At 35.4% G+C, this 15,424-nt stretch overlaps 1 protein-coding gene and 1 long non-coding RNA gene across 2 annotated transcripts; one reads left to right on the forward strand and one right to left on the reverse strand.

Annotated features, from left to right (window-relative positions):
- The first annotated feature begins 4,558 nt into the window (after window positions 1-4,558).
- On the forward strand, window positions 4,559-8,972 carry LOC122197404 (uncharacterized). Its single transcript, XR_006190908.2, has 2 exons — window positions 4,559-8,565; window positions 8,679-8,972. It is a non-coding gene; the product is annotated as an uncharacterized LOC122197404 (long non-coding RNA).
- A 963-nt stretch (window positions 8,973-9,935) lies between these two features.
- Window positions 9,936-13,837, reverse strand: LOC111882481 (systemin receptor SR160). The gene has a single exon (XM_023878847.3). It carries the CDS (start codon window positions 13,612-13,614, stop codon window positions 10,078-10,080), a length of 3,537 nt encoding a protein of 1,178 aa, XP_023734615.1. The 5' UTR covers window positions 13,615-13,837; the 3' UTR covers window positions 9,936-10,077.
- Between the last annotated feature and the right edge of the window lie 1,587 nt (window positions 13,838-15,424).

The following is a 15,424-nucleotide window of genomic DNA, read 5'->3' on the forward strand; positions in this document are numbered from 1 at the left end:
GCTGAAGATTCTAGGACGTAATCATCCTAAGGGGGAGAAAATTGTAGTACCCGCACATCGCGACATGTGTCACCACCCAGACGAAGCTACATCAGCACCCCCAACCAAGTGCGTGGCATATCCCAAATTTGCCTATAAAATGCTACGAATTATCATCCTTTCTTCACACCTTTCTTCTGGATTCTCTCTAAAACACTTTCCACCCTTAAGCCATTTTACTCTCTAGTTTCTGACCACTTCGGCGAAGCCCTGCCGTGTCAGATAGCCGATGATTAGAAGCTCTCGGGTCAAAGTTATGCCTACTTAATTCCTGGTTTTCATCATAAAGCTCTGTAAGTTATGATACACTTATTTTATTCAAGTGTAACTTTTAATTATAGTTATAGTCGTTATTATGAACCTAAAATTAAGATTTATTAGTGATTCTAAGTCATTATACTGATTGATCTACTTATGGGGATGTTGTCTAGGCTGGATTTAATGAGGTGTTGAAAGTGAGATTAGTATGTTTTGTATTCGAAACGGACCCTATCTCTGATATCATCCTATCTGTTTGTTCCTTACTTGATAGAGCTTGATGTAGACATTGGGATTAGTGAGGAACCTAGACTATCATTAGTCGCCAGGAATGTAAGATTAAGACTCGGTGACATTTGTACCTAAGTCACATCAGAGGAAAAGTTAAAGTACTAAGGTGAAGTTATGCCCAAATTCTGAGGCATCCAGTTTTATCAAATGAGTACATAGTTACTTTCATCTTACACATAGATATGAAGTATTTAGATAATTGAATGTTATAGCTTATGTGCAAAGATGTTCTATGTTAGATGAAATGTTATAAAGATAAATTTATATGATTTATATTGTATATGTATTTTTATGAATATAATACATTAGGTAATGAAGGGTAATGAAAGGTAAAAATGATAAGATGTCATAGTAAGATAAAAGAGGATAATCACGATAGGATGTCACGACTTTAATAGTACTACTGTACTATTGATGTAGGAATTGGTACTATTGTATTAACGATGTAAAGAACTAGTACTATTGTACTAATGATGTAGGAAATAGCACCCCCGACCAAGTGCGCGGCGCATCCCGAATTTGCCTATAAAATGCTGAGAATTCTCCTCCTTTCTTCACACCTTTCTTCTGGATTCTCTCTGAAACACTTTCCACCCTTAAGCCCTTTTACTCTCTAGTTTCCGACCACTTCGGCGAAGCCCTGCCGTGTCAGATAGCCAATGAGTAGAAGCTCTCGGTTTAGAATTCTACCCGCTTAATTCCTGGTTTTCATCAGAAAGCTCTGTAAGTTATGATACACTTATTTTATTTCAGTGTAACTTTTAATTATAGTCATAGTTGTTATTATGAACCTAAAATTAAGATTTATTAGTGATTCTAAGTCATTATACTGACTGATCTACTTATGGGGATGTTGTCTAAGCTGGATTTAATGAGGTGTTGAAAGTGAGATTAGTATACTTTATATACCAAACGAACCCTACCTCCAATATCATCCTATCTGGTTGTTCCTTACTTGATAGGATGATATTGGAGGAACCTAGACTATCATTAGTTGCTAGGAATGTAATATTAAGACTCAGTGACATTTGTACCTAAGTCACATAAGAGGAAAAGTTAAAGTACTAAGGTCAAGTTATGCCCAAATTCCAAGGCATCCAATTTTATCAAATGAGTACATAGTTACTTTCATCTTACACATAGATATGACGTATTTAGATAATTGAATGTTATAGCTTATGTGCGAAGATGTTTTGTGTTAGATGAAATGTTATAAAGATAAATTTATATGATTTATATTGTATATGTATTTTTATGAATATAATATATTAGGTAATGAAGGGTAATAAAAGGTAAAAATGATAAGATGCCATAGTAAGATAAAAGAGGAGAATGACGATATGATGTCAAGACTTTAATAGTACTACTATACTAATGATGTTGGAACTAGTACTATTGTACTAACGATGTAAGAACTAGTACTATTGTACTAACGACGTAGGAACCAGTACTATTATACTAGCGATGTAAAGAATTAGTACTATTGTACTAACAATGTAGGAACTAGTACTATTGTCTTAACGATGTAGGAACTAGTACTATTGTACTAATGATGTAGTCATCTAATATAATATAGATGGCAATAACGATGGTCCTTAAGATAGGACTCTATAGATGAATAAAGAAGAAAACAGGGATGAGTAATTTGGTTAACTGTTTGATAGTTAAACATATTAATTATATTATTGTGGGTTGAAAATACATATATTATTGTGGGTTGAAAACCCTATGTACTTACCATATTTCCTAGCTTGACTCACTTAGCTTCCTTGTATCACAGATAGCGGTACAAAGGTACATGAATGATGAGAGATTCAAGGAGATGTAGACTGATAGTCTAAGATACTATAAAGCATGTTTATGCTTATGCTTTTTATCAGTTATAACATCCCAATGTTTTATAAATCTATAAAAAAATATTTCTTCGGAAATACTTTTACGGAACCAAATTCCGAATTTATAAATAAACTCTATTTAGTTAAGGATAAATAAAAAGTTTTAAAATGACCGTAAATTTTAGGATGTCATATTTCCGAATGAATATGTTTAGTGGATAGTTTCAAGCCAAAGAAACATAGTCTTTCTTCCAATCATGGATGACTTAATTAATTCAATATATACCATGGAAAAAACCTATGCTTACATTCCAAATGCTTTTCCGAGACTCATGGATGGGTGAAAATCTTACTTTTTAACAATGAAAGTGGAATCTATGTATTTGTTTATAAAATCTTATTTTGTATTACTATTTTTACACAGCTTCACCGATAACATTGAGAAAGAAAAGGGTGATATTTGCGGAAAGATTAAGGAGAGAAAGACAAGATCTTTCCTAAGTAGGGATGAGCGTGGGACGGAACCGGTACCGACCGGTACCGTTCCCGATTTCCCAAAAACCGAATTTGGTCGAAAGTTAATCCTGAGTACCGGACCGAATTAACATCACCGATACCGGTACCGGAAATAATATTGGTTTTCGGTACTAATACCGGTACCGGCGGTACCGATTCCCGAATTTCATGTATTTGGAGTACCAAGTACCGTCCCATATTTTTAAATTCAGTACGGTTCGGTACCGGTTCCGGTACGAAATCAGAATTTGAGACAAACTGCTCATCCCTATTCCTAAGTACAAATGTTAGGAAAGTTTGCAGATGCAGTTAGGTACTGCAATGCACATGCTCTGGCATACCCTGATGTAAATTGGACACAAATAGCCGTGTAATTCTTAAACTATATTGGATTAAGATTTCATCCACATGTATTCATGTAACACATGCATGTATTATTTATTCTTATTCTTTTAGTTATTAGAAAAACTATGTAAAGTTAATGTAAATATATTTAATATTTGGAACCATACATATTGAATCACATGACTACATGGCAAAAATATTTCAGTCTGATCCAATATAATGTAAGGAATTTGAAAAAATGTTTTTGGCCCATGCGAATAGGGGTGTCAAAAAAATCCGAACCCGATTAACCCGACCCAACCCGAACCCGAATAAGGTAATTAGTGTCGGGTTTAATAGAATCAAAATTCCAAATCGGATTATTCGGGTTAACCCGATTTGTAGTTAGGGTCGGGTTTAAGGTTGATTTTTATAAAAATTTCGAGTTTTAGGTCAACCCGATTAGGAATTCATAGCTTCTACATATTCCATCGGTCTCCACTTGAATAGTAAAAACAGACTATGAATACTTTGAAAATGTAAACGTCTGTGACTCTAGAGGCTTACGTCATTCATATTTGGAAACGGATCATCTTGTTCATGTTTATTCACGAGGAAACGTAGATTGGAAAGGGGGCGTAACACTTTCTTTTTTACTTTTTAAATCATACTATTTCCGATCTATTTTCGTTTGGATATGGAATAGTTTTCATAGAATTTTTGTCAAGATACTACAACATGGTTATTTCTTTATTTACCTATGATATTATCTAGTAATTAAAATAAATTATTATATGTGTTTTGACTTTTAAGGGTCGAGTAACTTCTATTGTGAAATCCAGAAAGATATAAAACATTCACATCTTAAAAGTATTGGAGAGACTGAGAAAATAAATATTTCTACTTATTTCCACTTTAAACTAACTATAAACATAAATAAACTATATCTCATTGATCGTCTGTTAACTTGACGTTGAAAATTCTAACATTTAATATTGATAACGGAAGAACGATTTTGATTATTGTGTGCATACTTTCTTATAATAATTATGACCTTATATTTTTATTTTATTTATATTTGTATGGATTCTTGATTTTAACAAAAGAGTAAAAAAAATGGTTGGCCTATGTTGAAGCTTTAAAGGTATGTAGAGGTCAAATTCAATGATACTCACCTAATACAATCATCAATATATCAAGTAAAAACTAAACAATCTTATATATTTTCAAATTAAGTGCTTAATGTATTAACCCGATTAACCCAATCATATTAACCCGAACCCGATTGACCCGTATCTTAGTAGGGTCGGGTTGTAGGTTAAATTATTTTTTATGAAAATTCGATTAACCGAAAACCCTATTGGGTTGACCTGGTTAACAGCCCTACATCCGAACCATGGGTCTTTTTTCTAAGTAGAAATGTTAATTTTGGACTAGGCTCGTGAATAGTGTCAATCTTGAGCCTAGCTGAAACCAGTTGTTTCCAGCCGATCCTCTTCGATGTTTAGCGCTAGTTTTTTCCACTACAGGCCCGTGTCCTCTCTGCTTACTGTTCTTATCAGCTTGCCACATTTTGAACGGATTCCAGATTGGTATTCGATTCCTCGATTTTGCGTCGGGTTCCACTTCTATACCATCGATTCTGTCAATCGACTTTCATTTCTATTGGACTCCACGATTTTGCGTCTTCCCTAAAAGGGTTTCGCCTTTATAGCACCGTCAGTTGCAGTCGGGTGGATTTCGCCGTTGATTGCAGCCAGGTGGATTTCATGGTTGTTCCGTTGGATTTATGGGTTGATCGCTTCCTCGATTTTGCGTTATCTCTCGCTTCTTTCTGTTCGTTGGTATGTTCTTTCTATGGTTTTCGATTGTCGGCTTTATTCTCTGCTTTGATTCTTTTCTGTTTGATGTTTCTTTATATATCTTGGTGTTTGTCTTTGATTGCCTCTTCGATTGAATCCTTTACATTCTTTATGCTTCGATTTGTTTTTGACATAATCTTAAAAAGGAATCTATTTCACCTAATCCACACATGATTTGTAGGTTTATATCAATATGATCACCAACTGTTTGAGTTTATTCCTTAAAGAACTTTTGTTTATATAAGTCCTTACAATTTCATACTTTAAACATGACACTGATATATTATATGGGAAAATGAAAGCATACAATCTCTCTTCCCTGGCAGAATTCTTACCTGAAGTAGAGCCTTCAAAGCAACCAACCAACTTTAATATTGAATTCCTTATTTGATTCCTAGAAAGTCTTGATTGAAAAATACAATGCTTTAACAAGAAAAAATATACATTTTAACAGATTAAGGATTATGAAAGTATGATGCTATATTAGCAAAACAAATGGAAGTACGTTGTTATACGTTGCATTTACTCCTTGCTTGGTTAAATGCAAAAAATAGTAATGCATTTTCATTTGTTTATCAAATTATACGACCTAACTTTGATTTTATTTGTTAATTTAATTCAATGGTTTATTAACAAAAAAAATATTTAGAGTAAAATTTCAAAACTTAGGAATTAGAAGCAAAGTATGATGTTGTATTAGACATAAAAGTGGAAGTTCATATTTATATCTTTTGTTCGTCACACAACAACTAGCTCAGAAGCTGATCAAAACCTATGAAGAAATGATCCAGACTATTAAAGGATAACCAATAAACATATCACATTCAATTTAACGATGCTTATGTCTTTAGTTTATTGTAGTAACCAACTGTTTTGGAAACCTTTTGTATTGCCCTCAAATGTAATGGAAAAAGCTATGAATTCGAAGCAAATCTTACAAAAGACTTACTGGCCCATGTGGAGCATGGGTCTCCCACTAGTTCTAATTAACAAAAGAAATGATACAATATACTAAAAACGTTTCAAAATATTTTTTTAAAAAGCAATGACAGAAATTTTAGCTTCTCTCAAAGTTGGGCTAAAAAAAATTACTGTTTTTGACAAAAACAAGATGGATTTCAAATTTCGGTTAAAACCGGTAAAAAACTAAAAGTTGGATGTGATTTTAGAATTATTTAAAAATAAATAAAAAGAAAAACAACATAAAGGAGATGTAGCTGGTGTTGGCGGGTTTCGAACACTCATCATCCTTTACAATAATAACCAAAACGCTTACCATTAAGTTTGGAAAGATTATATTAAAATACATGCAAACATTAACTTTAATAATCTTTTATTTTCACTCATTCTTCAAAAAACTTAGGACATTGTGATCATTCACTTCTTAATTTTAATTTTAATTTTTTTAATATTTTTATATCAATATTATGTCTTTTTGTAGAGTTTTAAATAAATTTTAATATATTTAAATAATTTTAGTGTATATATTATTTAATAAAATCTAAAAAAAAAATGTAAAAGAAATCAGACATTGGCTAATAAGACGAATAAAGGAGCTGGGAAGGATCTTCACATGCTGATTCACCACACCCGAAACTGCACTGACGGTGTGGTGTTCCTGGGTGCGGTTTCGTCCAGCTCAGCACACCGCATGATGCGGTTCTTAGTACACCGACACACCATGCATGAATGACTAGCAGCAGTGGCACCAAAAAAAATCTCAATCAATTATAATAACATAAAATTTTAAAAATTACAAGTGCATTAAATATAACCAATTAGTAGTTAAAGAACTTACATTTTAAATTTGACATCTATGTGTACATATTTTTTTAAAGCGATCAATTACATCTTCGATCTTAACTTTCATAAAGGCATCTTTTTCAGCATCACAAATCAAGGCATTGTTCAAAAAAATCATCACATTTTATTAGGCAAATCCGTCTTCAATAACTTCATCGAGGAAAAACGTATTTCTAGTGTTGCGGTCGCGACGGGTAAAACTAAAATCAATTTTAATGACCTATAAAACCATAGGATAAGAACGACGTTTTTTCATTTCCACCATTAAATGAGAAAGGCCGATAATTCCCTTCAAGCTAGCGTACTAGTCATCTTTATGCAAAGAGTAATAACATATCTCAAACCATCAAATTGCATCCTCTGGGAATCATTGAAATTATTTTTGTACAACTCACTCAACCTCAAAACTTTGTTTTGTCAAATTTAGCAAATAAATCACATGGACTCGAAGTCCCCATCTATTGGGTGTTTATTTCACTAAATCGGTCTCGTATTCTAATTAGATGTTTATTTCACTAAATTGGTACCCGAATTCTATAATTTGCATATCCACAATAGTAACTTCAAAATGAAATTATAGTATTTTTGGTCTTACAGCTTCTCATAGTGTAATTTGCATAACCACAATGATGTTCAACTTCAAAATGAAATTATATTAATTTTGGTCCTACGGCTTTTCGGAGTGACATGATTTCCGATCACATCCACAATATTCATATTATGTTTTTGACAAAAAGAGAATACTTTCGACGGAGTTTTATCAAACCTCATGTTTCTTAAAGATTTCAATACATTCATCGTCTCTCTAACCAAAGAAGTCACTTCTAAAATGTCTTGATTTTTTTTTAAGATGCTTTGACAATACTTCGTTTGGTGTAAAACTTCATATATCAAATGTAAATAAAACACGAAATCAAGTGTTTTGAAATATATTAAGATATTGTATGCTTGATTTCAGTTATTTAAAGTGGATCACTCATCTTCAACATAAAAAATAACTTCCGCAAATAAGTTCATCAAACGTTTGATTGTTTTGCAATGTGAACCCAATCTTGTATATCCCACTCAAATAAGAGAAATCTATCGATATAACTCTCTTCCGATTTCAAGTTCACCGTTATCAATTTCATTTTGCACCTGTAACTCTCCTCCTGTAACATGTCTTTTCTTTTACATGAACCACATACCACATTAACCGGCAAAGAAATTTTCTTAAAGAAGTCTTCAACACCATCGTGGTTTTGTGCTACACCCATAATAACTGACTAAACTTTGTGTGCAAAGCAATGTAGATAATGTGTTGAATCATTATCTTGTAATATCAAAACTTTCAAATTGTTGAATGAACCTCGTATATTAGTTCCCTATCATATTTTCCTCTTGATGGTTATTATAACATTTGAATGTGTTTCATATGGATTGAGCTTCAATTATCGGTGACGTCAGTATTTACGTGAAGGAGCTTCTATAAGAATCAATGATTTTCATAACGAACTAGAGGCAACAACATAGTGGTCTTTAATTCAAAATTCATCAAGCTTTCATCCATTGACACCCACACGTCAGTGTTTCCTCGACATGTGAAAGAATGATTGTGTATGAGCATTGCTCCTATCCCTAAAAACCACCCCGCAAAGGTAACCAAAGCTCTTTCCACCATAATTAGAGTTGCGTATCTTGATTAAGCGAATGATTATTAAAACTTTGTTGGGTTTGGTATTAAAACTTTGTTGGGTTTGGAATTGTGTAGGTGGAGGTACGCAAGAAAGAAAGGATGAGTGTTAACATCTACATGTTGCGTGGTGTCAACCAGGGATGTTGCGATCGACATTGAGGGCTTCAGATAAACTTGGGATGAATATTTAGCAACCACTAATAAGTTGTTTAGATAGGTTTTCTTTGGATGTATTTCGAGCCATCAATTTCATTTTGTAGAAACCACATGTTGAATGCTTCCATGAAGGTCTCGAAGGAGACTACAAAGTGCAACGGTGGAGAGACAATTTAAGTCGATTAAAAAGGAATTATTTACCATGCCATCAAATGCAAGTTTCTTTAAACATATTTAAAAACAACTTCATTTCCATGTGAAGCTGATGTGCACTATGTCTCTCCAGTAGAGCTACCAATGGGTCGACCTAGGTTGCGTTCAGGTTGAATTCATTTATTAATTAGGTTGGAGATTTCAACCCTATTCAACCTATTTATTTAAATGGATTGGTATTTCCAATTCAATCCAACCTGTCAGATAAATGGTTTGCGATTGAGTTGACTTATTTATGTAGTTCCCAACCCAACTTATTAGATAAATAGGTTAAACTTGGTTTAACCCATCTAAAATAAAAATTTTAATAAATTAACTAAAGATTACACCACTTAAATTAGTTATAAACTTAAATAAAATTTCAAAGCATGACAAAAGTACAATCTTAATTCACAAATACAAATATATTGTTCAAATTATATTAAAATGTTTAATTCCAAAGTGATTTTGGAAAATAACTAATATTGTTGGCACAAAAAATAAAACATGAGAATTATGATTTTATTTTTTTAAAATATAAATAATTATACAACACTATAATTATTAAATTAAATATATTAAAGTTACAGGTTAAAAATAGGTTGTTAATTTTACCCAACTATTAATTAAAAAAGATAAATATGGGTCCCATCTAACATAAATGGTTGAAAATGTCACTCAACTTGCTAATTTTAGGTTGCTGGGTTTTGGTTGGCGGGCGTGATCGATTTTTACGGGCTCTAGCTCAAATGATCTCAACAACCTCCGGCTACCAGCAACCTATTCAATTTTAATGCTTTCTCTATTTAAAAAAAATAAAAAATAAAAAATAAAAAAAATCGATCCAGTTGGCCGATCTTCTCTATTCAATTTGAAAAAAAAAAAAAAAAATTGTTGTCCTGTATCATTTTCCCCGTAAAGTCTAAAGAGACCAATGTATGAGCAAAAACAAACTTCCCACCTGTTCTCGGACTTCTGTACAACTTGATCAAAACTCCTTTTATGTATATCACAAAGGTTATCCCAAAGTGACTAAAATAATACATACATCACCTAAGACAAACTACCAAACAGCCAATCGGCCTAATGTACAACCTCAAATACATAACATACAACAATCTCCCCATCACTGTGTGCTCAGTTCACCATCTTCTTTTATCGTCATCTCAACGCTAAAACTCCCGCCATCCATCGACACAGTCGACCCCGCCTGAATCTCTTTAAACATCGCCATAACTTGAATCATCGTCGGTCGTTTCCATGGCCGATCTTCTAAACACGCACACGCAACCCCCAAATGCTGTAAAAGCTCAATTTCTAAACCCGGATCTTCCCTCAACAAATCCGGGTCAAAAACATCACTAAGTTTAAGCTTCGCATGTTGTTTCACCCATCCAACCAGATTATTATTATCCCCAAAATCCGGTGAATCTGTCGGCTGTTTTCCGGTCAATAACTCGAGCAAAACCACCCCAAAACTATAAACATCACCTCTCGTGGAACACCGGAAACTTTGGTAGTATTCCGGTGGGACATACCCCGGTGTTCCCGCCAATGTGCTCACGCTTAAATGCGTGTCCATGGCACTCATATGGCGGGCCATCCCGAAATCAGACACCCGGGCCTCAAGATTTTCATCTAGCAAAACATTGCTAGATTTCATGTCACGGTGGATGATATGCGGGTTGCAATTGTGATGTAGGAAAGCTAACCCGCGGGCCGACCCGATCGCGATCTTTCTCCTTGTGGGCCAGTCCAATTTGATCCTGGTTTTTGATCGGTTTTGTAAAACCATGTCTAAGCTTCCGAATTTCATGTACTCGTATACTAATAACCGTTCGTCTCTGACTTTACAATATCCTAGTAACGGTACGAGGTTACGGTGTTTGATTTTTCCGATTGTTTCCATTTCGGCCATGAATTCGCGGTCGCCTTGACCGCTTACGTTGATTAGTTTCTTGATGGCGACTGTGGTCCCGTCTTTTAACTCGGCCCGGTATACGTCGCCGAACCCACCGGACCCGATTAGGGTTTCGTCGTGGAACCCATTTGTGGCGGCCAGGAGGTCAGCAAACGTAAGCTTTTTTAGCGGCTTTTCAAACGCCGCGAGGCTTATGCTTAAAGCCTCGCGGTTGGTTGTGAGCCGCCACGCGCCGCTCCTCTGGCCGCCAGATAATGAGTTTCCGCCACCTTCAGTGGCGGAATCCGAGTCTCTGGCGCTCTTTTGTAGGTGTTTCTTGATCTCCACCCCCACCATCGCCACCGCGAAGATGCAGAAGATGGAGAATGACAACCCCATCGCGATACTTCCGGCGAGGGAGACTTGTCGCCGGTTCCGGCCACCGGAACCGGCAGCTAAAGGTTGCTTGCACTTGGGTAAAGGATACCCGCATAAGCCGGAGTTATTTAAGAAACTTTTTTGGGGGAATGTATCGAATGGGGTTGATTCGGGTATCAATCCGGAAAGGTTGTTGTTTGATAAATCAACCTCACCGAGCAATGTGAGACTGGTTAACGAATTCGGGATTGATCCGTTGAGATAATTATATGATAAATCAAGGATCGCAACGTTTTTTAAACTCCCGAGTGCTTGAGGGATTGAACCGGTGAGATTGTTATGGCCTAAATTCAATATGAAGAGATAGAACATTGCCCCGAGCTCCATGGGGATGTTGCCATGAAGATTATTATGGGAAAGATCAAGAAACATCATCGATCCATTATGGTTAAATGTTGGCTCAGTGATTCCTTTGTAAACCCTAGTGAAATTACATGGATGTCGCTTTGACATCCTACCCAGATCGTCTTCTCGAATCCCACCAAATTCCAGTAAATTTCCGGCACCATGGCATTGGCTGCTCCCATCGTTCTTTATGTAAACATATGGTTTTCCGGTGAGATAAGCATCAGCAATTTGGCCGGATTGTTTGAACAAATCAGGTGGGATTGTCCCGGATAATTCATTGGTGTTGAGATCTAACCAAATTAAGCTCTTACAATCGCCAAGTTCTGACGGAATATTGCCTGAGAAGGAGTTGTTCCCGAGCTTTAGAATGGCTAGATTTGATAAACTACCAAGGGACGCCGGAATCTCGCCGGATAATTTATTGTTTGAAAGAGAAATCCAGTTGAGATTGGTGCAGTTGCTCAATGTCGGTGGGATTGACCCAATTAAATAATTGAAATCAAGAATGAGATTCTGGAGAGGTTGAATGTACATGAGTTCTTGTGGGATTTCACCTTCCAATTCGTTGAACCAGATAATCAAATCTTGAAGCTTTGATAAATACCTGAAACTTGAAGGGATTTCTCCGGTGAGATAATTGAAGCTCAGGTCAAGAGAAACCAGTTGAGAACAGTTGCTGAGAGTTGAAGGTATTGGACTCGTGAACCAATTGTTTTGAAGGTACAACTCCTTTAAACTTGTAGTTGTACCTTGACATAATCCAGAAGGGATTCCGCCGGAGATTTTGTTGGAACTCAAATCTAAAGTCTCCAAATTGGTCATTTTTGAGAAAGATTCCGGCAAGAAACCGATGAAATGATTGAAAGATAACACCAGTGTCTTCAAGTTACTAATTTCCAAAACGGTTTCAATGGGTAGCTCACCGGAGAAATTATTTCGGGAGAAATCAAGTAGTTGAAGCGAAGAACATGATTTTAAGCCGTCGGGAACGGCGCCGGAAAGGTTGTTACCGGAAACATTCAGTTCAACGAGCATTGGGCATAGATTGAGGAGGTGTGGAGGAACCCTACCTTGGAAATGATTGGTGGCGAGATACAGAAACTGGAGGCTCCCGTCCACCGGAAAAGATGGTATCTCGCCGGCGAACTGGTTCTGAGTGAGATTAAGGAAGCTGAGACGCTTGCAAGACGATAAAGAACCAGATATGTCACCGGAAAACTTGTTGGATGATAAATCTAGATACTGTAAACTCGAGCAATCACGAAATGAAAGAAACCCAGATGAGAAATTGTTTGCAGACAGATCTAAGTACTCTAAGTTGGGGCAATCGAACTCCGGCAACTCTCCGGCGACTTTGTTTCCTTTTATTGACAAATGTCGAAGCTCCCCACACCCATTTGATAGGATCCACTGGACAACATTTGGTTTCCCCCATGAAATCCGATTGTAAGAAAGATCAATAACCTGAATAGAAAGCCCAATCGGTTTCAACTCGCCATTGAAATCGATCGAGTTTCTTGACAAGTTCAGAGAGCTGAGCTTCGGGCACGCCGTCAACAAGGTAGCCTCGGAAAACGAGCCTGAAACACCATTTTCAGCCAAATCCATGGCGACGAGATCTCGACTACACTGAGATCTCGAACTCCAAACCAAAGAACCAGTAAGATTACAGTTCTTAAGAACCAAGGTTTCAAGATTTGGAAGTGTCATCAAATTCGAAGAAACTAAACGGAAATCGGAGCTCAAATCAGTCCCACTAAGATCTATAGACGAAACTCTCGAGTCTTTGCACGAAACGCCACTGAAATTGCACGGGTGGTTTCCAGACAGCCAATTCGTCAAAAGATTTGGCTTTTTAAGCAAAGATTTGAACGATAAGAGCTGGTGAGATTCATCAACGTCACCATGAACACAAACTAGAGAGAGAAACAAGATAAAAACAAAACTAAATCTGTTAAAGCTATAAACTTGCATCATCTTCAGGTTGCAGTTTGTTACATGTTGGGTGTTCTTGATTATCAGAAGATTAACAGTATAAGTGATCAACTTCCATTATTTCAATTTGCACAAAGCACCAATAGCTTTAGAGAGAGAAAATAGGATTGGGTTTTAGAGAGAGAGAGAGAGAGAGAGAGAGAGAGAGAGAGAGAAGAATAGTCAAACACAAGAATAAATTTAGGAGGAGGGAAGGGCGTGGACACAGTTGGTGCTCACATGCCATGTGACCCATCTTCAGTTTTGTATGGAGATCGATGATGTGAGAAGGAAAACCCTGTAAGTACAACATCAACAGCATAACATACAAGTCATGGAAGCATCATTGCATTGAAAAAGGAGTTTATATTAAAATAATTTGAGGTTTATTGTGCTGTAATCTTCCTCAAAGTAAGATTTCCAGACACAAGAATACAAATGCACGAAAAATGCAAGTGTGCAACTTCAGTAAAACATCGTACAACTGGAATTTGTTGTGTTCCCTTTCATTTTCTCAAGAGTGCTAAATTAAATAATAAAAAAGTACAAAGCTCATTTCACAAAGTACAAATTTATTATACAAAATTAACCTGTACATTGCATTCTACAAAATTTACGAATATAACATAAAAAAATTAGGATTTTCTCCCTCAAAAGCAGTATTTGGAAATCCACAAATACCAAATCTAGAGGAGAGTACACCTCTCAAACACACAAAATTCGTATAATATATAACATGAAAAGTTAAAAAGGAAGGTACAAGTCCAAAAACATAGAGTACAACTGAAGAAAGTATAAAGGCATTGGCAAAATGGAATGATAAAATAAATAAAAAGGCAGTGAGTTTGTCGCTCTAGGTTTCCGTGTACGTGTGACCAAGGATAGATCCACCCACAATCGCTATCTTACTTTTATTGAGATTCCATGCTCCCCTTTCAATTAATTGTCTTTATCCTCCATCTTCATAAAACCTCAATTAACTAAGATTCATTAAAGCATTGATTATACAACTTTGTGTTCAATCAATTTGATATCTAAATGTTTTATTTACCAGTTTTCTGGCTTTTATGTTTATAAAATTTTCTATTGCTATAAAAAATATCTATAAGTTGACATTAGTAATGCATATATACTGTTTTTTACATGTAAAGTTTTTATACGTATGTTTTTCATTTTATCTATGTTTAGTAATAGCAACCAATACTATTGTTACACAATTAGAGATGCGTTTTTAGTGGAAATTTATGTATGTATAATTTGCAAAATCACTAATTATAGTACAATCACGCTCGGTCCATCAGTTTTTCTTGCCCATGGCGAAAATGCTTAATTATACCCATTTATTTGTACCAATAATGTTTCAATTTTAAGTTTATACCAAAAATCGTTTAAGACAGTAAATTTTAACCATAATTGTCCACAAATATGCTTCATGATGATTACATTCAGTATAATTTAAGACTAACCCTTTTCTAGTGATAAGCCTAGAACCATTCATCAGTTTTTCCCTACATCTCCATATGTTGTTGTGGTTCTTCACTTTTATAACACTTTACTTTCTCATCCAAGTACCACTAACGATGGTACTGTAATCCAAAAGCAACATGCTTTATCACCCTTAAATACTGTAACGCTCTAAAAATTCAAGCAAATTTAAACTTTTCAAAAACAATCCAGTTTCGTTAAGTCATTACAAAAAGGTTTTCAATATAATTATTATCAGAGTCTTCCCAGAACCATATCATAAAACATAAACATAAGGAGCGGTACGATCACACATTCGCCTTGCCACGGTCTCCTAAAGTACCTGAAA

This window comes from Lactuca sativa, chromosome 4 (genome assembly GCF_002870075.4).
Source record: "Lactuca sativa cultivar Salinas chromosome 4, Lsat_Salinas_v11, whole genome shotgun sequence".
Lineage (NCBI taxonomy): Eukaryota > Viridiplantae > Streptophyta > Magnoliopsida > Asterales > Asteraceae > Lactuca > Lactuca sativa.